The following is a 21,424-nucleotide window of genomic DNA, read 5'->3' as shown; positions in this document are numbered from 1 at the left end:
GACGGGGAGATAGACAACAGGTTAGCAAAGGCATATAGTGCCTTCAGAAAGCTTCATAAAAGAGTTTGGTGTAATAAACACTTGAAGAAAAGTACCAAGATCAGTGTTTACAGAGCCATAGTGCTGTCTGCTCTTTTATATGGATCTGAATCATGGGTCATCTACCACCACCACCTGTGACTCCTGGAACGCTTCCATCAACACTGCCTCCATACGATCCTAAACATCCACTGGTCAGATTATGTGACCAATACATCTGTTCTAGAACAGGCAGCAGTCACAAGTATTGAGGCCGTGTTGCTGAGAACACAGCTGCGCTGGGCAGGGCACATCTCCAGGATGAAGGACCAACCACTGCCTCCCTAAGATCCTGCTTTATGGTGAACTTGCCACTGGCTGCCGCTTGAGAGGAGCCCCGAAGAAAAGATACAAGGACTCCCTGAAACAACATCTCAGCCTTGGCCATATTGATCACCATAACTGGTCTACTCTGGCCTCCAATCGGGAGGTCTGGAGACACACCATCTATAACGCTGCTGCTTCCTTTGAGAACGCACACAGGATCACCCTTGAGGAGAAAAGACAACGCAGAAAGAACCATGCCTCGCAGAATATACCTCCTAAGGAGTCTTTCTGCTGTGCCTTTTGCAATCCATTATGTCTATCTTACATTGGCCTTATTAGCCACCAGCGTGCTTGTAACAAATGTGGATAGAGCCTTCCTAAATCTTCATTCGCGAAGCCCAGCCATGAATGAATGAACAGTGAGCCATTTGGGGCCAGTGTGCATTGTCCATGTTCACACAGTAGAAACTCCTGCCAAGTGCGGAGCCTCAGCTTGGCTGGAAACTTCCAGCTTTGCTGAGATATCAATGACAAGGCTGTCAGCTGGTGTGAGGAAAGGTCTGCGGGCAAGACAGTGTCTTGCCAGATGCTGATGAGCAGCATGTTCAGCACTCTGCAAGCCTGTCACCTCCCTGCAGCTCTGGGCACATCCCAGAACGTAAATGTAAATACATGAATAATATAAAAACGTACCTCTATCAGCACCCAAATGTCAGCCTGGCTGCACTCTTTGTCTTGTCCAAAAATCCTGTCATCCTGCAGCCAACTCCTTGCATGCTCTGTCTGGGAGAGGTTTCATTGAGGTCACTCTTGCTGGAGTGGAATCCTCTTTACCCCCTTCAGCGTAAGTGGTGTTTGCTTTGGAGGTGAAAGCAGCCTTCCCCTCTCCTCAATCCCTTACTGCCAATGTGATGTTCCAAGTCATGTACCTCAGAGGTACACAGGTGAGCTGGTAAGCTTGGATAAGGTTTTTTATCTTGTCATGTTAATTAAATATTCCAGTATTAATTAGAGTCTTAATGTTTGGAAAGTAGGACAGCAGAGAAGCACAGAAAGGGAAAAAAGGAATTTCACCAGGATGTTTGTATCTGTCTCACCCCTCCCCCACTCTGCTTATCAGATCTGTCTCAAATAACTGAATGATCCAGGTCACTGCTGCACCATCCCTTGGAGTGTAGGAGCTCAGGAGACATGGCAAAAGACTGACACTTTCTCAAGAAGTCCTCAGCAAACCATGTAAAACAATGTTCCAGCATTTCAAGGTGAAAAGTAAGGAAATAAGTTCCAAAAGGCACATCCTTTTGGGATTAGCTGCTCTGAGCCAGGATTCAAATTCTCTGGATATGGATGGAGCTACAGATGACAAATCTTCTGCCTGCTCCTAAAAGATGAAGGACTTCCATTTGAGCCTCTCTGGAGGAGCTTACCCACTGAGCAGGCAGCTCGTGCAGTTGGATGGTTGCAGGATTCAAGCTGCTCTAGGAGAAGCAGCTGGGATGGACCCTTCCACAACAGTGAGTGGTTCATATGGAGAGGCAGAACTAAGCTCTTGGATCCTGACAGTTTGGGAATACTAAACCAAACTGGACAAAGCTATGCAAGGCCTTACTGTGTAGGCAGACAAGTGTCCCAGCCTGCAGTCTCAGAATCACAGAATATGCTGAGTTGGAAGGGACCCTCAAGGATCTTTGAGTCCAACCCCTGGCCCTGCACAGGCCCATCCCCAAGAGTCACCCCCTGTGCCCCAGAGGATCAGCCAAACCCTCCTGGAGCTCTGGCAGCCTTGGGGCTGTGCCCACTGCCCTGGGGAGCCTGGGCAGTGCCCAACCAGCCTCTGGGGGAAGAACCTTTGGCTGAGATCCAACCTGAGCCTGCCCTGACACAGCTCCAGCCTTTCCCTGGCTGCTGTCCCTGGTCCCCCCAGAGCAGAGCTCAGTCCCTGCCCCTCCTCTGCCCCTGCCCAGGCAGTTGGAACTGCAGTGAGGTCTCCCCTCGGTCTCCTCCAGCTGAATACACCAAGTGCCCTCAGTGTCCTCACACACCTTCAAATCAAGGCCCTTCCCCATCCTCGTTACCTCCTTTGGACACTCTCTAATGGCTCAGTTTCTTCCTTCCATTGTGTCCCCCTAAACTGCCCCAATGTTGAGGTGAGGCCGCCCCAGGGCAGAGCAGAGCGAGACAATCCCCTCCCTGGCGATGCTGGGCCTGATGCCCCCAGGACAGGGTTGGCCCTCCTGGCTGCCAGGGCACTGCTGACTCAGGGCCGACTTTCCAGGGTCAGGAAAACAGCTGTGAATACAAGTTCCTGTGGCAGCCTCTGTGAGTACCTGTGTGATTTGGAAAGGCAGAAAATACTTCACAAATAGTTCTCCCTCTAATTGTATTTTGTCCTTCTTGTTTCACAGTTTGTGATAGGGAAAGTCTTCTCTGGGTCTTGTTTGTCCCTCAGCAGGCAGCACCTGAACCTGTATCATTTGCTGCTTGTTCTCCAGTCAGAAGGGACAGTTCTGTTTTTCTGTGTCTGTGCATGTGATGTAATAGGTAACAGTGCAAAAACTTCAAGTTAATTGCCGAGTATGGGACTTCAATTGAGTTCATTGCACCCACTAGATGAGATTAAATTGCCTTTTTAATCAAACAGGAACAAAGCTGAAAAAGTAGAAGACTCCTTTGCATGGAGTCGGGAGGCTTCAGTGCACTGTGTCCAGGACACGTTGGCATTCTGGGCTGCAAATACATGTTACCAGCTGATGTCCGATTTTTCATCCACCGGTATCTCCCAGCCCTTCTCCTCGGGGCTGCTCTCAATCCCTTCATCATTTATACTGCCTACTGCCCTGACCCACGTGCAGGATCTTACACTTTTCCTTGTTGAACTTTGTGAGGTTCACACTGACCCCACAAGGTTTTTCCATGCTGGACTTCTGGCAGTGCACAGTGTCCCCATCAGTCAGCAACAATGCTCAGTGAAGAGGATCTGGCTGCTTGTGTCTGTGTGTTTCCTCTCAAGCCTGCACTTGCTTGGTGGGGGAAGAAGGCTCTGAATGTTGCTGTTTAGAGGGTTTTTAGGTCTGAGGGAAAAAAACGGTCTTCTTTTCTTGCATGTCTTTCAAAAGCTTTACAGCTACTCTGGTTTGAGACAGTACCTGTAAGGCTGGCAGTGTTTGAGTAGTTACTGTGACCACACTAGTGGCTCTTCAAAGTACCTGTTCCTGTTGCTTTTCTTCTCAAGAGGGGGAGAGAAAAGGAGCCTTGTCTGACTTGGAATCTCAGGAGTGACTCCTGCAGAGTGCGAGTGGAGCCAAGCCAAGTTTAAACCAACAAGTTCAATTATTGATAAAATTATTTGATGAAAATTTCATTGCAAGTTGCAAAAGTGCCTGAGAAGCCATAAATCAGCCTGTGAAGAACTTCTGCTGGCAAGAGAGAAGAGCTGGGATGGATGTGTTGACAGCACAGTGCTGATGCTGCTGTGAATTGTAGACATAGCCTTGCTCAGTTTGATCTCTTTGCTGTTGATGCACAACACCCTGTTTCTATGGGCATCCTTGACTCTGTTGCCATTACTCAATGCATCTGTCCCTCTGACCAGTCCCTGGTCCGCAGGAAAAGTGTCCTTTGTGACACATAAGGATGTCTGGTGGTGGTGACATTCTTCTGTCTCTCTCACTAGTGCAGGTGGAGCTTGCATAAAGAGTTGGCTGCTCCCTGCAGTGTGTGGATGCCATAAACCTTCAGTGTTTGTATCACAGAGTGGTGGGTGGGGCAGGTTGTGGCCTGGTCGAAGTGCTGGGCACCACTGAGCAGAGCCTGGCTCCATCCTCTGTGCAACTTCCCCTCTGGTCCTATAAGGACCTGAGACATGGATGAGATTTCCCTAAACCTTCTCCAGGCTGAACAGTCTCGACTCTCCTCATGGGAGAAATTCTCCTTTCATTCAGTCGTCTTAGTGGCCCTTTGTTGGAGACTCTTCAGTGGGGAGCCCAGCACTGGTCACAGCACACCAGGTGTGGCCTCACCAGTGCCAGATCAAGGGAAAGGATCACCACCCTCACCCTGCTGGTGATGCTTCGCCTGATGCAGCCCAGGGTGCAGTGATCCTTCTGCACAGCAAGGACACATTGTTGGCTCATGTTCAACTCAGTGTCCACCTGGACCCCTAGATCCACTCCAATGACATCTCTGGAAACTTAGGGCTCTGCACTGAGATGCTGAAGCATCCCCACTGCTGGTGAAGCAGCTTTTGTGTCTGTTCTGGGCAGGGATATTTTGAATTAAATGCACAGGATGTTTCCTGGACGCTTTTTGGAATGCTACAAGTTGTGCATTAGCATCTGGTGATTTCGTACCCAATAAGGGCTAAAATACATTCTTTGGAAGAATAGCTCTAGCAGGAAGAGAAAAATAAAATTAAAATGCTTCTTCTGTCATTTTATAATTGGAAATCACCCTGACCTAAGAGCAAAAATTAAAGAGAAATGTTGATTAGGATGGGTTTGTTCTCACAGTTCACAATGGAGCAGGACTTGCCCACGGACATCAGCACTTCCTGGTATTTGGTCAGAAAGGGGGCTGGGTGCCCAGTGCCCTGCCATCCCTGCCAGCCTGCCTTTTTCTTCCCATAAAAATTCACCAGTTTGCCAACAGGTAAGATTTTCCAAGTCCCAGGAAGAGTTAACCTGTAGAGTTTTGAATCTTGCCACCAGCCTTAATAGAGCTGCACAATGGAAAAGATCTGTTACCTTTTTCCATTGATCTTGCTGACATGAATTCATGTTGGTCAGGTAGGTTTTTATATTACCAGATCAATAAGTGCCCACATCCAGGATTTCTGTATGGCACATGCCTTAGGAGACAAGTAAACCAGATCTTTCCTTTGGTGTCTTTGATCATATACAAGGTTTTTTATGCTTAAAAATCAACACTGCATAGCAATTTGTTGTACTTGTATGAGGTTTCAGTACCACACTCATCCCAACCCCACAGATGCACAGAGTACACATGGAGCTTTTTTTACAATACTGGCTCTGCTCAGGTTGCCTGCTGCTCCACTTGGTTTGTTTTGCTGTCCAAACACCAGCTGTTGTAACCTGGGCAACTGAAGCCACTCACAATATTGGTGCAGTTGGACACAAATACGAGGCTGCAGGTGGTCAGGGTTGTTCTGGCACTACAACCAGTCCAGTCTCTACAGTCTCAGTACAATAACCTGGGAATACAGCCCCATCCCATTTTTTATATAAAGCTGGTCAAAACAGAAGCAGTGTAGAGCCTGTTCATGTCTGCTCTCCCTGCAGAGGGTTTGTAAGGCTCTGTTGGGCTTCCAGTCTTGCTTGATTTGTGCCCATCACTAGCACTGGAGTTCTGGAGTTGCTTGCTCTGAACCACTCTCCATCATATGGAAGTGCCTCAGCTGCACTTTGCCTTTGCTGTTGGTGCTGAAAAGAGAAATTTTCTACATGTGTTGCCCCATTTCCCTTCTGCAGTTTAACTTGAACGGTTCCTTAGCCTAATTCATCCCCTACTGATCTTTTGGTGTCCAGCAGCCCGAGTTCACCTTTCTCCAGGTGTTCTGAAGTGCTGGTCCTGCCCTTTTCCTGCTGCACTGCTCTTGCGTCTCTGCTTCCATGTCTGGCACAGCACCTATTCCATGAGTCCCTTTTGCTTTCTTTTGGGTGAAATGAGTGTTTTCTGGGCTCAGGCTTGTAGCAGCCATTTCCCTTGGGTGGGTGACATCAGCTCCTGCTCTGCCTTGTGCTAATTTGAAAGGCCTGGTGCCAAAAGAGCTGTGTAAAATGGAGCTGCCTAGGGCTCTATATCCACAGTCTTCTTCTCCAGCCAGCCCACCAGCGGCTCAGCCCTTCCTAGGAAAGCAGATACCCTCTTCTCAGAAGGGAGAGGCTGTCCTTTGGAGTCAGCATCCCTCCTTTGGCAGGAGATAGTGGGGGATTTGCTGTCACTGGAGCAGCAGCACCTGTAATGTTGGTGGCACGTGGACCTTCCTGGCAGTTTGCTGTTTGTGTAGCTGAGAAGAGCCTTGCTCATGTGGGAGCAGCCCAAGGCCAAGCTGAGAGGCACCACTGCCTCTGCCCGTACCAGCATGTGGTGTTTGGCAGCACCTTTGCTGACCTCTTCTGTTCCCTCAACCTAAATCTTTGGGCTGGAGGCAACTTGGTCATGCAGTTCCTTACTTGTGTTTCACAGGAGGTCATTCCAAGTGGCAGAAAAGCTCTTTTTGACCTTAAAACCTCTACAGCTCTACAAGCTTTTCCACCAGATAAATTTAATTGGAGAATTGCTCCTGACACTCCTGAGATAGAGAGATTGAGAAGTGGTTTGTGTGTGTAGGATGGAGCAGGGGCCCTTGCCATTCCTTCAGCATACCCATATCCTAGGGGTTTTTCCTAATTTTATTTCCATGTATTAACATAGAATTGAGTTGGTTTGTGTTTGCTTTGGTCAGGAAAAATCTGCCTTCTGTAGGATAATAACTTGGACAATTTGTCCTCTATTTGTTACTTCTTGTATCACAGGAGTGTGCAGCTTGTCCTAAGCAGAACATTATCCCGTGCCTGGGGCTGCCCCTCAGCCCTAGGCAGCACCGCCTGCACAAACCTGCTGCTCCTCACAGAGGGCTTGGGGGTGGTGTTTAGCCAGGATGAGACACCCAGACTGTTCTGCATGTAGCTTTTGACAGCTGATGCAGTTTGGGCACTCACTGTGGTACAGTCTGTAGGAGATAGGTGTGAGGATGTCATTTCTGGTAAGGGCAGGTCTGAGTCTAATGGTTTAGTATTTCTGCAATAAAGAGTCACCTCAAGTGCATGAGAGTCTACAGAAATAGCTCATGGAAAGCCTCCTGTCCTCCTCAATGGGGCTAAAATGTTCAAAAAAATGGAAATAACTCGGATCAGTGCATGGCTAAGCTCTCTCTCAGTCTACCATAGGGCAGACACACACTAAAGTATGCTGTGGGGATCCATTTGTCATGCCCAGCAAATCCATTGTGAGCAGTTCAATTTACAGATCTCAGGAGAGTTTGATGAAAGAACACGTTATTCTCCTGTGGCAGTTCAGCTTGGTTTGGTTGAACACGTATTCTGGTATATTTTACAAATTTCTGCACTTTAAGTTTAGCTGTAAGATGCAAATCCACAATCTCCCCCCACTGTTAGGTTTATTTTCATTTTCTCTTGCTTAGACGGTATCTCTGAATGTTGTGTGAAATGTCTTCTGTCCTCTGCAGGACAGCCATAAAGGGATTTTGTTTTAGTCTTACTGTGCCTGCTGGTGTTTCCCTGTGCCTGCAGCCTTCTGGAGAGCCAAACAGTGTGCAAGATTCATTCAGGTTTAGGCATCTAAACTGTAATGTCAGGTGTGAGGTGGGCCTCTGCTGTGGATGGAGCAAGTCTTTCTTTGCTAAAATGAATCAAGCTGAATTCCATCCTTCCTGTCAAATGCACAGATGCAGTGTGTTTCATTGGATTCAAGGGATCTCCGTATGCTCTCTGGATTTGTATTTCTCATTTTTGTCTCGGCAGTAACACAGATTCTTTTCTCTTTCCAGGGTGACTGTTGGATCTGTATGGAGCTCATGTCTACCTCGTTTGATAAGTTTTACAAATATGTATATAGTGTATTAGATGATGTTATTCCAGAAGAAATCCTAGGCAAAATCACTTTAGCTGTGAGTATTTTGTTAAACCTTTTTGTTGAAGCTAACGTGAAGAGTTCAGATCTGTCACTCCATGTGAAGATCTGGTTGGTTTGTGCAGCAGAACTGCTGCTGCTTTTTGCACCATGCTGTGAATGGTCCTTGAGGGTGCTTGTGACTTTTCCACAGCATACTGCATGGTGGAAAAGCAGGTTCTGGGGTCAGTAATGAGTTCATAAAGAGACCTCAGGACCAGCTTCCTGCTCTGTCTGCTTGAATGTCAGCACCAGCAGCACAGACACCACCCTCCCTGTGCAGAGATTGCTTCGTGTGCACAGGGGAAAGCACTACTGGAAGCTGTCTCATCCCAAGGGAGGTGCCTTAAAAAAAGATGAGCTGTCTCCCTTTTCCTCGTTTGTACAGGGAACAAGGAGTTGGGCATTTTTACCCAGGACAGGTGAACCCCACTAGGCTCTGGTCTCAGTGGGTTTCCCACCTTCACACTCGAGGCACTGGGGAGAGGTTGGTGCCTCTGTGTGGGGGCTGAGGTGTGAAGGGAGAGGAATCCCATCCAGGGCATCCAGGTGCAGCCTTACTACGCAGAGCCCCCTTTCTTCCTTTAAGAATCCCTGTAAAATACCCCTTGGCTGTGCCAAAAGGAACTCTTGGTTGGCTGAACACAAGGGCAAGGTCTGGCCCTGCAAAATAAATGTGTGGTTTGGGTCTGTGGTTTTGAAGGGTATCCTGAAATCTCTGTCCTGCTGCTGCCTGTAAAAATCTGCCAGGTCCACCAGGTTTCTGCAGGGGATGCTGGGCCCCTCCAGTCCAGAGAAGACTCTGGCAGCCTCGTGCAAAGACTCCCAAAAGCACAGGAGACTCTTCAGCGAGTGGAGAACCCGACTGATGTTTTCAAGTCCTGGCCCAGTAAAAAGTCAAGGAATGGGAACGGTTGTTACCTACTGAAAAAATACAGCATAGGGCTTGAAATAAGTTACTGTTCAGGATAATTAATATCAGAGATTGTTTTGACTTCACCCCTTGTTCCCCTCTCCCAGAGTGGGATCTTTCCAGGTCACGGGGGATGTGTGTTCACTTAAGCACATCCTCTCTCTTATATCACTATCTCTTTGCAGGAGAAGTTCAGAGAAAAATGCTTTTATTACATGGCATATTACAGGAGTGATATCTCAACATACTGAGTGTTTTTTTCCTCTGTTCTCGGAGCTCCAAAAATTTAATAATCCCAAGGCTCTTAGGACATCTGCTAATTTTTCATCTGTTTTTCTTTCTTAGACTGTGAAAGCACTAAACCACTTAAAAGAAAACTTGAAAATCATTCACAGAGGTGAGTTCACATCTTTTCTTCTTGTCTATGAAAATAATTGCAAGAATTGTAAACAGCTTTTGCTTCAGTCGAAGTGTGAATAGCACATGCACTGCCACAAGTCTGTGCAGCTTTTGCACAGGTGTCTCCAGTGCCTGTTCTGTTGCCCCTTCAGCCTTTGCTTTTTCCATGTAAGTGTGATTTCAGGGTGGTTGGGCATGGGCATCTGCCTCTGCCCCCAGGCCCGGGGCATCTCTGGGACTGCCTCCATCTCCTCGTGCTCCCGCTCAGGATCCTCAGCGAGCGCATCCAGCACCAAGGGGTACAGGCCTTGACCCTCTGCAGCTGCTGCTCCTGAAATCGAAACCTCCAGCTGTGACTTACTGCTTAACATTTCTTTCCCTTGCAGACATCAAACCTTCCAATATTCTTCTGGACAGAAATGGGAATATTAAACTCTGTGACTTTGGCATTAGTGGACAGCTCGTGGACTCCATTGCCAAAACACGGGATGCGGGGTGCCGGCCGTACATGGCGGTGAGTGGGATCAGCTGCTGTATCTGTGGGATCTGCAGGACCTCACCCCCTCCTGAGGCCTGGCTCGGCATGGCCCTGCCTGTCATCAGCCTGTTTTCCATGGGAACCGAGCTCTGGATGGGGCGCTGCTGCTGGCAGTGTCAGCAGAGGTGTCCAGGCTGTGGCAAAGTGACCGCATTCCCATTTTTTGCTGGGTTCCTCTGCTGCTGCCAGGGCTGTGGTGCTGGAGTGGAGAGGAGCTCTGTGCCTTCCAGCAGCTCCAAAAAAACCCAGCACTCAGGGGGAGCAGTGCCGTTGGAGTGCAGGTTTGTCTTGGTCTGCAAGAAATCCATTTACTCTGGTAAGATTATGTCACAGGAGTTATTGCAGAGAAGAATTACAGTGATTATTGCAAACCTCTTTAATTCCAAAGTGTGCCAGAATTTAATTCCAGGGGAATGTGATTCTGGAGAGCGGCAGGAGTAGAGCAGCTGTGTGGAAATTGCTGGGGCTGTCGTGGCTCCTGAGAGTCTGTCCTGCTTGTTTGCTGCCCTCCCCTCCCAGGGAGAAAAGCTGTGGTGGTGAATTTGGAAGCTCTCTGAGGCTTTTAAACACTTCTTCTGTGCTTCAGACTGCTTTGAAAATGCATCTCTGCTCTCATGTGAGCTGAGGGTACCTTGTTCAGGGAGCCATGTGCCTGTTGCTGTCAATGTAACTTTGATTTCAGTGCCCGTATTTAACTTTTGTTACTTATTTATTTATGCTTTATTCTGTATGCTGAAAAATACTGTCTAACAAACTCTCTTGATCTACCACCAAGGAGAAAAAAAGGAAAATATCTCTCTTTTAAGGTACAGTGCCCATCTGGCCCAAGTCACAGCTCTCAGATGGGTTTTATCTGATTGTGATGTCCAAGGCAAACCTGTCTGCCCTGACTGATCTGTGTAAGTGCAGAGTCTGGACTGCAGAGCATTTGACCTTTTTCTCTCACTGCCCTTCTAGCAGAGGTAGAAACTCATTGAGCTGAACAGGATAGCACAGGTGAGATCTGTTCTTGGAGACTGATGCTATGGTGCAGCAAAGTCTGTGCAAGCACCAGACCCACAAAATGTGGTGAAAGAGGGCAGTTTGTTAAATAAAGACCTTGTGAGGCTGGAGAGGGGCCAGAGCCATGTCTCTGCTCTCAACACTCTTGACGAGTGTGTGGAGCTCCTTGCAGGGAAGAGGCTGGGTCGGAGCTGCCCAGTTTGGTGTGTTGGTGAGGTGTGGGATGCTGAGGGCAGCAGCAAAGAGGGGTGGCCAGGAGGGGTGGGAGCCAGAGCAGTGTGAACTATCTGACCCGAGGCTGCTTTTGCATCCCAGACTGCAGGCACTTGGACAGCATGGCTTTGTGGGGTTTGGGCTGTCACTGCCTTGCCCCTACACTCTGAGGTGTGTGTCATATCTGCAGATAGAGCTCTTGAAAAATTGCTGTCACCTTTTCCCCTCCCGAGTTCAGTGAGTGATAATTTCAGGAATTAATGTTCCCCCCTTTTCTTAGAGCCACGGGTAGGTGGTTGGCTCTGCTCCGGCAGTTGGTGTAGTTATACCATGACAGTTCCTGGTGTGTCTGTCTGCTTCCTTTCCCTTGGGCTGTGAGTGGGTGAGTGCTTCTATAGCCCCTTGGTTTTCCTTTCTGCCGTCTGTCTGTCCATATGCACTCTGCTCTTTGTGCAGCTCCATCGCCAACTCCAGACTTGAGTGGACTTTTAAATGAACAAGTGTTCCAGTTCAGTTTGTGTTTTTCAGACCTTGGCATGGCACAGGGTTTGTGGGACAGCCAGCAGCTGGCAAGCAGTGTGGGAGATGACTGGCCTCTTCCCTGCTGCTCTCTGGCCTCAGTGACTCCTTTCCAACTACATGAGCATTTCCATGTACTGGGAAGCCTGGGAAACAGGGAGATGTCCCCAGTGTGCAGGCACATTTGCCAGCTCTTTCTCCAAGCCAGGAGAGGCTGATGTCTGTAGGAATGCTGTGATCAAAGCTGGATATACCTGGGAAGGAGTCAAGCCACCACACTTCTCTCAAAAGGAAAATAGTATTTTTTTTAGTGTAAAATAGGCCAAGAGCAGTAGTTGTGTTCAGCCGGGGAGGCTCTGTTAAGGGCTGCTGGATGCTTCTTCCTGATGAGAGTGTCTTGTTTTGCAACCCTATGACACTTACAGTAATTCCTGCAGCACGAGCACTTGCCCCTTGAAAGAACCTGGAACACCTTGTTCACTGGGGCTAGTCCCCAGAGAGTGTTGGTAACAATAACACTGGATTTTGGCCAGTCTGGCTGTGAGCAGCCTGAGGAGGCAGCAGGAGCCATGTCCAGCTGCCAAATAAGTGCCATGGGTTTGAACCAAAAGTGTTGGAGCTGTTCCCGGTGAGCAGCATCTTGGCCTTGGAGCTGCAGTGCTGGGGAGGTTGTTTTGTTTTTGGCTTTCAGTTCCTCTGCGATTGTTGCGGTAAGCAAAGGCCTGTTGGTACCTTATGTTCTCTGACACAAAGGCAGGATTGAGTCCCCAGGCAGCCCATGGCCCCTGGGGCAGCCCCTGGGCCATTCTGAGCCCTCTTCACCCAGATTTGCCCCATGCTGGTGCCAGCGCTGGGGTTTTGCTCCAGGTGAGGTTGGGGTGAGGTTGCTCCTGGCCAGCCCTGTGTCCTCCCCGTGTGCTGCTCCCTGTGATCCCTGCCTTGCCTCTGGCTGTGTGGGTGCTGCTGACGGGAGTGGGCTCTGTGTGCCACACTGACACTGGTGGCCTTTGTGACATTACTGCTTTTTGCCTTCCAAACACTCCAGTGAACCCAGTGTCTGTGTCAAAGAGGAGAGGAGGGAGACTGGAAGTGCTTGGTTTAAGCAGGGGTGGACCCAGCCAGCATGAAGGCCGATGTCCTGCCCTGCCCCACTCCTTTGGGACCTCCAGGGGCAGAGTTTGATGGTGTCACCAGTGTCCTTGGTCACTCAGGTCCTTTTCCCAGGTCACCTGGTTGCCATTGCCCTGTGCTTTCCCCCCTTCCCAGGGGCTGCCCACTGTGCTGTCCGTGAGGGCGTGGGCAAGGGGATGTGCAGTGCACAGATACAGAGCAGCCCTCTTGGTGCCAGGGCATTACCCGTGTCCCAGTGAACACAGTCTGTGTGTCCCTGCCTGTGCAGGAGCAGGGGCTTGTGCACAGCCCTGTCTGTGCTCAGGATGTTTTCCTGCTCCTCACTCTCCTCTGGAGAAGGTGGGCAGTCACTGCTGGCATTGGTGTCAAGGCCAGCTGGAGGCTGTGTCCCTGTGTTTGGGTGGCTTGGGCAGGGATCAGACTGTGCACAGAAAAAAAAAATTACCCAAGGAAGGTGACAGTGACAGCTCTGTCCCCTCTCGCCCTGTGCTCATGGAGGGGAAGGCTGTAGGGATGCAGGAGTTCTCTGGATCCTTTTCCCAACTGGAGCCACAGCAAGAGCCTGTTTCAGCTTTGCGTTCCTGACCCAATGCCTAGGTTTCATCGGGCTCAGTCAGTCATTATTCTGCACAGGAAGGCTGTGGGTTTGAATTCATGCAACTAAAATCCTCTTGGATGTTCCTAAATATTACTGTATGTTGGACATTTTTTTCCTCTTTCCTCTGAAACTTGGAACCCAGCCATAATTTTTTATGACTGAGAAAACAGATCTGGGAGGAGACTGGGAGACATGTGGCCCCGCCCCTCTGCGAGCAGGGCGGGCTGGATCCAGGCTTTCCTGCCTGTGGCATAGGGAGTGCTGGGGAGATGCCTGAGCTGTGAGCACAGCTGTCCCCACTGCTGTCACCTGCATGCCTTCAGCTCAGAACGTGACCTCTGCTCACTCATCCACTGGCAGAAATCTGGTTTGCTCTCTGTGATACTTCTCCTTTCCAGATGTGGCCCCTGCCATCACATGGTGCAGAGCCCATGCTGAGCAGCCCTGCTGCAGTGCTGAGCTTGGGTCTGTGCCTCGGCATTTCACACTCATCCCGCCGGGTACACGGCAGGATGGGATTTCCCTCCTTACCTGTTTGGATGCTCGGCTGCACAGGCAGTTTGTATCAACCTGGGGAAGCCTGACAGTAGCCACCTGTGTAAGCTGACTGCTTGCCCAGCAGTACTGTGGGCAGGACATGAGGTTTGTGGAGAAGAGTGCTAAAAGTGGGGGATAAAAAACACGTTTTGGCCACTAGGATTTAAGTGGGAAGTGCCTGAAAGTGAGATCTGGGAGATAGTTGCCCTCGGGAGGCATGGGATGTTCAGCTGGCTGCTGCAGGTTTGCTCTGCCTGGGTGGCTGTGCTGGAGTGGCCCAGGGTGGTCCCACAGCCCTGATCAGGTCCCAGAAGGCTGGTTGGAGGCCACAGGCAGCAGAATGGGACTGTCAGGGCAGCAGAGATACCAAGAGGAATGGGCAAGGAACCTTAGGGCAGGGTCAGGTATGGAGAGAGGGAGTGAAGGGCAGTGTAGGTCCCAGGTGTGCAAGTGTGTGTGCAGGTCCTCCCACCCTCCTGGAGCCCATTTGGCCCTCAGCAGTGGAGCAGGCAGGACACAGGGCCATGGCAGGAGCAGGGCACAGCACCTGCTTTGGGACTAGGGACTCCAGTGTTCATGGAATGCAAAAGCTCCTGTTTCCCATAATATGGGAAGGATTGGAGTCAGGACTGGATCTGGGGGTGAGGGTTGTGCTTTTCAGGATCAGCCTTCATCAGGTGATGAGGCCAGAAAGAGAGGCATTGGAATGCAGCAGGGGAAGTCTCCTGATCCTGCACCCAGACTGGTTGAACAGAAGAGATCTTTAAGAAACCGGATTATGAGGCTCACACTGTGATGACTGCAGCCTGGCCTTGCCACACGATGACTCACCTTTGCTGATGGCCGTCTGCATGTTACGTTTGATTTCTGGTTAGGATGCATGTGACTTCATCTGTAGACACCTTGGTTCCCTTTCTCTGCTGCATCACAGAATCCTCTAGGATGAGAAGTAGTTCCTTTGCTGTGCTTCCTTCTGGACTCCTTTCAGTGTGTGTTTGGAGCTGGCCTGTTGGTTAGGATTTATGGCTGTGGAAAAATAACTGGGCAGTTCAGTGTTTGGTTCAGTAACAACTTCAAGGACCTGCAGAGCATCCCTACCAAAACTCTGGGCCCTTGGTGAGGTTCTGTGAGAAAGTTCCTTGATGGGCCTGAAACACCTGACAGCCCTTTAACACAGCCCTTGGCAGCAGCAGTGGGGATGGCGTTGATGTGTCAAGCCCTGGGGTGCTGGACGTTGACCTTCCAAAATAATGCCAGACAGTGAAGATCTCCAAAGTCTTGCATTAAAGGTGCCTCTTCAGCTTCTGGAGAATTTACCACCATGAGGTTGTCCTGGTCATAAATTTTGCTCCTAATACTATTTAGTACGAGTAAGTCCTGTATTAGTGGCTGGCTGTGGGCTCTGGTTTCTGCTCTGTTTGCAGAGTTAAGGAGCCCTGTCTTTGCCACACCCCTTTCCCCAGCAGGTACTTTCTGACTGATGCAGTCACCTCTTGTGCTTTTCTTTGAGGAGATTAGGGACTGAGCATCTTATTTCCCTTAAGGCAGATTGGCCTGTGTTTTATGGCTGGGCTATAACCCCCTCATATTTTCAACATCCTTTTACAAATGTAGACCCTGAAACTGTGCAAACTCCGTGTTTGTCTCACCTGTGGTGTCTGTAACAAGAGCAGCAGCTCCCAGAGCATCGCCCCGGCCACACACCCGAAGTCTTGATGCTCCTTCAGGATTTCCTGCACTCCTGTTCTGCCCTAGGGGCCTCTGTCACCCCAGAGTGCTGCCTTTTCTGCCTACTCCAGTGAGTCAGCAACCAGCCAGAGCCCAGCTTGCCGAACACTCCAGTCACACATAAGGGCTCTCTCTCCAGGAGCCCTTATGTGCCATGCTAGCAATAGTTTTTGTAATAGGCAGAATTTAGCAACACTAATTTTATATTTTCATGGATATTATTAGCAGTAGGCTAAGGAAGGCCACCTTTGAGGTCCCACTATAAATCTTTCCCACTCAACACATAACAGTTGCACTCTGAACTCTTATCAGTGAAGCATTTACTGATGCAAATTATTGATACTTGAGTTAGTTGGGGTCCAGACCATGCCCTGCACTAGTCCAGCTTTATTACAGGCACATTTACCTTTTCTAACAAGACAAATAAGGTCATTGCACAGTTTCAGGGTCTACATTTGTAAAAACACAACGGGGCCTGTTTACCTTCAATAATGTTCCAACCTTTTGTGCCTAGTAAGTGTCCCCAGTCCACCAGTCCATCACTTTGCTGCTGTTGAGATCAACAAAGGCAGGGTTAGGGAAAGCCAGCTGGGAGGGGATGGTGATCCCATGCGAACTGGCATCTCCACCTGGAAAATACTGCTGGAGAAGCTTTTCAATGAAACATTCTCTCACAGCAAATATGTAAAGGAAATAGGAGAGGAGGAAAGGCCATTCTCTAGAAATATGATCTCTGCTGATAATCTCTGGTCAGTCACAAGCTTTGTGGCTGGCCTGGGTGAGGGGGAGGGACAGGAACTCAGAGAACAGAGGGGATTTTGGAAGGAACATCTGAATTCAGCATCCAAGGAGGGACGAATGCTTTGGCTGAAGTATTTTTTGACAATACTACTCTGCTCTCCTGTAGGTGCAGAAGTGATGCACACAGAGCTCGGGTCACTGCTGCTGTCTTGGTGAGGGGGACTCAGGAGCTGGGGGCAGTGGCAGATTCAGCCAGCAGAGGCAGAAGAACTTTTGTTCTCCACTGCCCTGGCAGCTCTTCCCTCGTCACACCATGTGTCCTTTGTTCTACTGTGTCACTCCCTGGCCAAGGAGCTGGGTCTCCTCCTGTGACCAGGGCAGGCTGTGGCACAGGATCCTGTGTGACCCCTGGAGCAACTGGCACTGCCATATAGAGAGAGAACACAGTGTCATAGGTTTGTCCTTGGTCACCTGGTGCTGGAGAGGAGAGTATGACCTTAGAAAAGGTTTTTACCCAGCACAGTGACTGTGATGCCTCAGTTGCTCCTGTGAATGACTCACATCTCTGCTCTTAGGCACTGAGGTCACCCGTGAGGTCCTACGTGCCCAGGAGGGGATCTCAAAGCTTATTAGGTTCCACATGAAATGACCTCACCTCTAGCAGCCAGCAGAAGATTTTGGTGTCACCAACTGGGGCTGTTCAGCTTGGAAAAAAGCAGGTGTGGAGACCTCATGTTATGACCCACCCCAGAAGGGGAGGGTAACCCAGGTTCTTGTTAATAAATCCCTTGGTGTGGATAAGAGTGAATGATCAGTGTTTGTAAATATATATATGTAGGATTTATTTTAGAATGGTTTTGTTTCAAAGGAAAACAGGTATGCAGCTGTTTTGGTTGTTATCATCTATAGTAATACAGCAATATTAAATCATAAAAATAACACTTAAGGAAATGTGTAAGGAAAGGAAGAGAAAGGATAAACAGGGAAAGATATATATATATATAGTAATCACCTGCTGGATCCAGCAGTGAAACTTGGTAGTTGCAACTTCCATGTCTGTTGGTTGAAGTGGTGGTCTTGCTCTGTTGGGGGTGTGGGAAGCATTGCCCTCTCCCCCCAAACTCTAAGATTTCATGAGTAATTATACACTACAGGCTCAGGTGGGAATGCCTTGTACCTCCCCTGGGTTGGGGAGTTTTACAGTGGATGGTGTCATGGGACATGTCAGGAGTCTCTGAGACCTTCTAAGACCTTACAGCTTCGTGTTACATTAGTATCAATTATGGTCCATCATGGTCTAAAATCTGAGATGAATAGCCCAGGGTAGGTGTGAAATGTCTTCAATGCTACCTGAGGGGTTTTCACAGCAGAGTCATCATGTAAGGGAGGACATTGGCATGGTAAGAAGGATTATCCCACCTTGCAGAATTTGCTTTTTATCAACCTCTTCCCTTATCTGGAAATCCAGTTTGTAGCTTCAGGTGTGCACACCCTTCTGCACCCAGGACAGCTGGGCAATGGCACCCACTTATCTCATCTGAAGGTCTTTTCACAGTAGGCATATTCAGAGAGGGGTGGGCTTTGCTCAATGAGCAGCTGTTTCTTTGCAGTTTGACAAAAGTCTTTTGGTGATCATTAACCATTTCAATCTCTGACACGTCAGAGCACCTTCCAGGATCTGAAGGGGCCTACAAGGAAGCTGGAGGGGGCCTGTTCACTGGAGTGACAGGGCAAGAGGGAGTGGCTTCAAACTGACAGAGAGCAGGCTTGGATTAGATATTAGGAAGAAATTCTTCCCTGTGAGGGTAAGAGGCCCTGGCACAGGTTGCCCAGAGAAGCTGTGGCTGCCCCATCCCTGGGAGTGTCCAAGGCCAGGTTGAACAGGACTTGGAGAACCTGGTTTAGTGGAAGGTGTCCCTGCCCATGGCAGAGGTTTGGAACAAGCTGGTCTTTAAGGTCCCTTCCAACCAAAACCATTCTGTGATCTTCTGGGAGATGGAGGGCTGGTGTGAGCATTTCCTAGCCAGGTGAGCACTCAGGCTCTTATTCAGCCTTACAGAGTCTGAACTGCCAGCCCAGCCCAGCAGGGTAGTCAGGGAGGGGGCTCACAGGAGTAAAAACATTTTGAGGTCTCAGTGAGCAGGTGAGGGGAGATGTGGGGGGACAGCCCTGAAGGAAGAACAACTTGCTTTTCGCTGTACGAATATTCTCGAGAAATACAGCAATGTGAAAAGTGAGTGACAATGTTCTCCTTACTGAACAGAAGAACTTCCCAAACCAGTTATTGATGGTCCAAAGGATGGTTCCCATTGCTGCTGGACTTCATTTTACACGTGTTTCAGTGTGAGAAGTTAGTCTTCGTGGCAGGCTGGCAGCTTCCATTTCACATCTCTCTGTTCCTGGGTTGGAGCAGAGGAAGAGTTTGTATCATGTAGAATTTTTCTGCTTTTTGTATTGCAAAAATACAGCACTTTCTGGTCATTCTTTGCTCCTGGTAACCTTTTACTTCCTTTTAGTTTAGGGATGCATTGACCTAAGTAGAAAAGAAGTTTGTTGTGTACTTTTTATTGCTGTGGAGGCAGTTTTGAATTTGTGGTGCATGTGGGATAAAATTCCCTGATTACATAACCAGTGAAAACCCAGATCTGAGCTTCAAGAATTGGGTTTTCTAAGAAATGCAACTTTACTCTTTAGCTACATGAAGCAGCTCAGGAGTACAGGGAGTCCTGTGTGCATCTGTCCTTGTGTCTCAGCCCAAGCTGCAGGTGTTTGTGTAGCTGGGTCTTGGAGAAGAGGGAGGATAACCTGAACCACGTGTGTTTGCTTACCTGGGGTTTGGAAGGCAGTGAGGATCTGTGCTGCTCACTGCTCATTTTTCAGTCAAAATGCTGGTGCCCAGGTGAACACTGAACCAGAGAGAAGTCCCATGGCAGCCTGTACCCTTCTCTGATGCATCCATACTCTGCCCCTTCACCCCATCAGCACAGTCCAGAGGTGGGTCTTCACCTCAGCCATTTCCTTTCCTGCAGGACACCTGGCCTGAACCAGGCTTTGTGTGCAGCCCTCACTCCAGGTCCCCAGAGTTCACATGGTGACTCTTCCTTAGTTGGTGTTAGTTGCTCCCATGTCATCTACTTCCTGCTTCCCATTTGGATGGGATTTACTTTGGTCTATCCTGCTTTCCCTCTAACTGTGCCACCATGGTCTAGGGCCACGTCCCCAGTGCTCTGCTCAGTGGAAGTAGAAGGCTGCCCCTCATAGGTGCCTGAGACAACCAGCTCTGTCTCACCAGTGCCACCCATCCCACCAGTCCCTTTGAGCAGTTGGGCCCTGCCCAGAATGGTTGTTTTCTGTGCAGTCCCCTCCTTCACTGTGCTATGTGGAGAGTGAGTCCTTCATCTGCAGCTTGGAACTGCTCTGCTGTGGATCTGTGCCGTGGATCTGTGGTGTGGGGGGTCACAGCACTGGCAGGGCCAGCATCCCCATAATGTGGTGTGGCCCTGTGTTGGCTGGTCCCTGGTGGCAGCCTCTAGACATGGTGATGTGTCCCCAGCAGCGCTCAGGGCAGGGCCACCCGCTGCCATTCCCACACACCAGTGTCTGTCACATGGGGTATGGGACTAAAGAGACAGTCCTCTGGCACAGGGAGGTCCTTGTTTTCCAGCAAGGTGACTCTGATTTGCTTGGTGGCAAGGTACCTGCCAGCTGTGGAATCCATCCTCTATTGCCAAAATGCTTATGGGCAGTGGCCATGAGCCCAGAGAGGTGCTTCACATGGTGGGGACAGTGGTTCATAGTGCCCTGCAGCACAGGGAGCATTGACAGAACCATAGAACCCATAGGTTTGGATTTCAAAGATTACCTGGTCCAGCCCTGCTACTCACTAGACCAGACTGCTCCAAGCCTAATCTGACCTGGCCTTGAACAATTCCAGGGATGAGGCAGCCACAGCTTCTCTGGGCAACCTGTGCCAGAGTCTCAATACCTTCATTGTAAATAATTTCTTCCTTAAATCTAATCTGAATCTACTCTCCTTCAGTGTAAAACCATCACCCTTGTCCTGTCACTCCAGGCCCTGGTAACAAGTTTTTTTGTCTTTCTTATAAGCCCCCTTTATATATTGAAAGGCCAGAGTAAGGTCTCCCCAGAGCCTTCTGTCCTCCAGGCTGAACACCCTCAGCTCTCTCAGCGTGTTCCATAGCACAGGGGCTCCAGCCTTGGATCATTTTTTGCCCTTCTCTGGACTCACTCCAGCAGCTCCATGTCCCTCCTGTGCTGGGGACTCCAGGGCTACAGGCAGCTCTGCAGGTGGGGTCTCACCTGAGGGGGCAGAGCAAGAAGGAGTGGGACAATCCCCTGCCTTGGCCAGCTGGCCACAGTGTTGTGCCTGAGGGACAGGGAAGGGATAGCTCCGTGTGTCTCACACCCACTGTTGCTGCTGGAGCCAGGAAGGCAGGAAGAGCCCCTGGTGCCTGGCAGGAGGGGTTGGAGGTGAGAGCTCTGCTCCGAGGGAAGCCAGGGTGTTACAGGGCTGCAGGCACAGCAGAGCAGTTCTGGGAGAGCCCTTGGGCTGGTGGAGCCTGGCTGTTCTGGGCCCTGAATTCCAGGAATGCTGGAGGGGCTGTGTGGGGTCATAGGCAAAGAAGGCTGCTGGGGGTTGCAGGTCCATCACACTGCCTGTGGCATTGAAACAGAGCGTGGTGGACACAGCATCACTCGTGATGACAGTCCCTGGAAGCTGCTTTTCAGCCTGTGACAGGGGACAGGGAAGTGCCTGCCAGGCCACGTCCAGTGCTGGTCAATTATTGATGCCATGTTCTTCTATCCAGCTCCCTACTGCTGGCATCTTCTGTTTGGTTTCTCTTTGACCTTTTGGGCTGTTCACAGAAACACATTGCTGAGAGCATTTTGACTTTTTTTGTACCCATGAGGTGATGTTATTCTGTGTGTTACCTCAGAGGACAGCTTTGATTTGTAAGTCTGAGCTCCTCTTGTCCTTCCTGAGCCAGAGTACAACCCAGTGCTCACCCATGGGCTACTCCCTGAAATGTTTTGCTTCTTACTGAGATAT

General features: G+C 49.6%; 1 protein-coding gene across 1 annotated transcript in view; it reads left to right on the top strand.

The window, feature by feature from the left end:
- Positions 1-21,424, top strand: part of MAP2K4 (mitogen-activated protein kinase kinase 4) — a 97,459-nt gene that overhangs the window by 68,028 nt on the left and 8,007 nt on the right. The window contains exons 5-7 of the mRNA XM_051797536.1: positions 7,913-8,032; positions 9,293-9,344; positions 9,733-9,860. Coding sequence (XP_051653496.1) covers positions 7,913-8,032; positions 9,293-9,344; positions 9,733-9,860 — 300 coding nt within the window. The remainder of the gene's footprint in view (positions 1-7,912; positions 8,033-9,292; positions 9,345-9,732; positions 9,861-21,424) is intronic.

The sequence above is a fragment of the Manacus candei genome, unplaced genomic scaffold (assembly GCF_025592945.1).
Source record: "Manacus candei isolate 608988 ecotype Guabito, Panama unplaced genomic scaffold, ASM2559294v1 h1tg000047l, whole genome shotgun sequence".
NCBI classification, from domain to species: domain Eukaryota; kingdom Metazoa; phylum Chordata; class Aves; order Passeriformes; family Pipridae; genus Manacus; species Manacus candei.
This window is presented reverse-complemented; position numbering and strand designations above follow the sequence as displayed.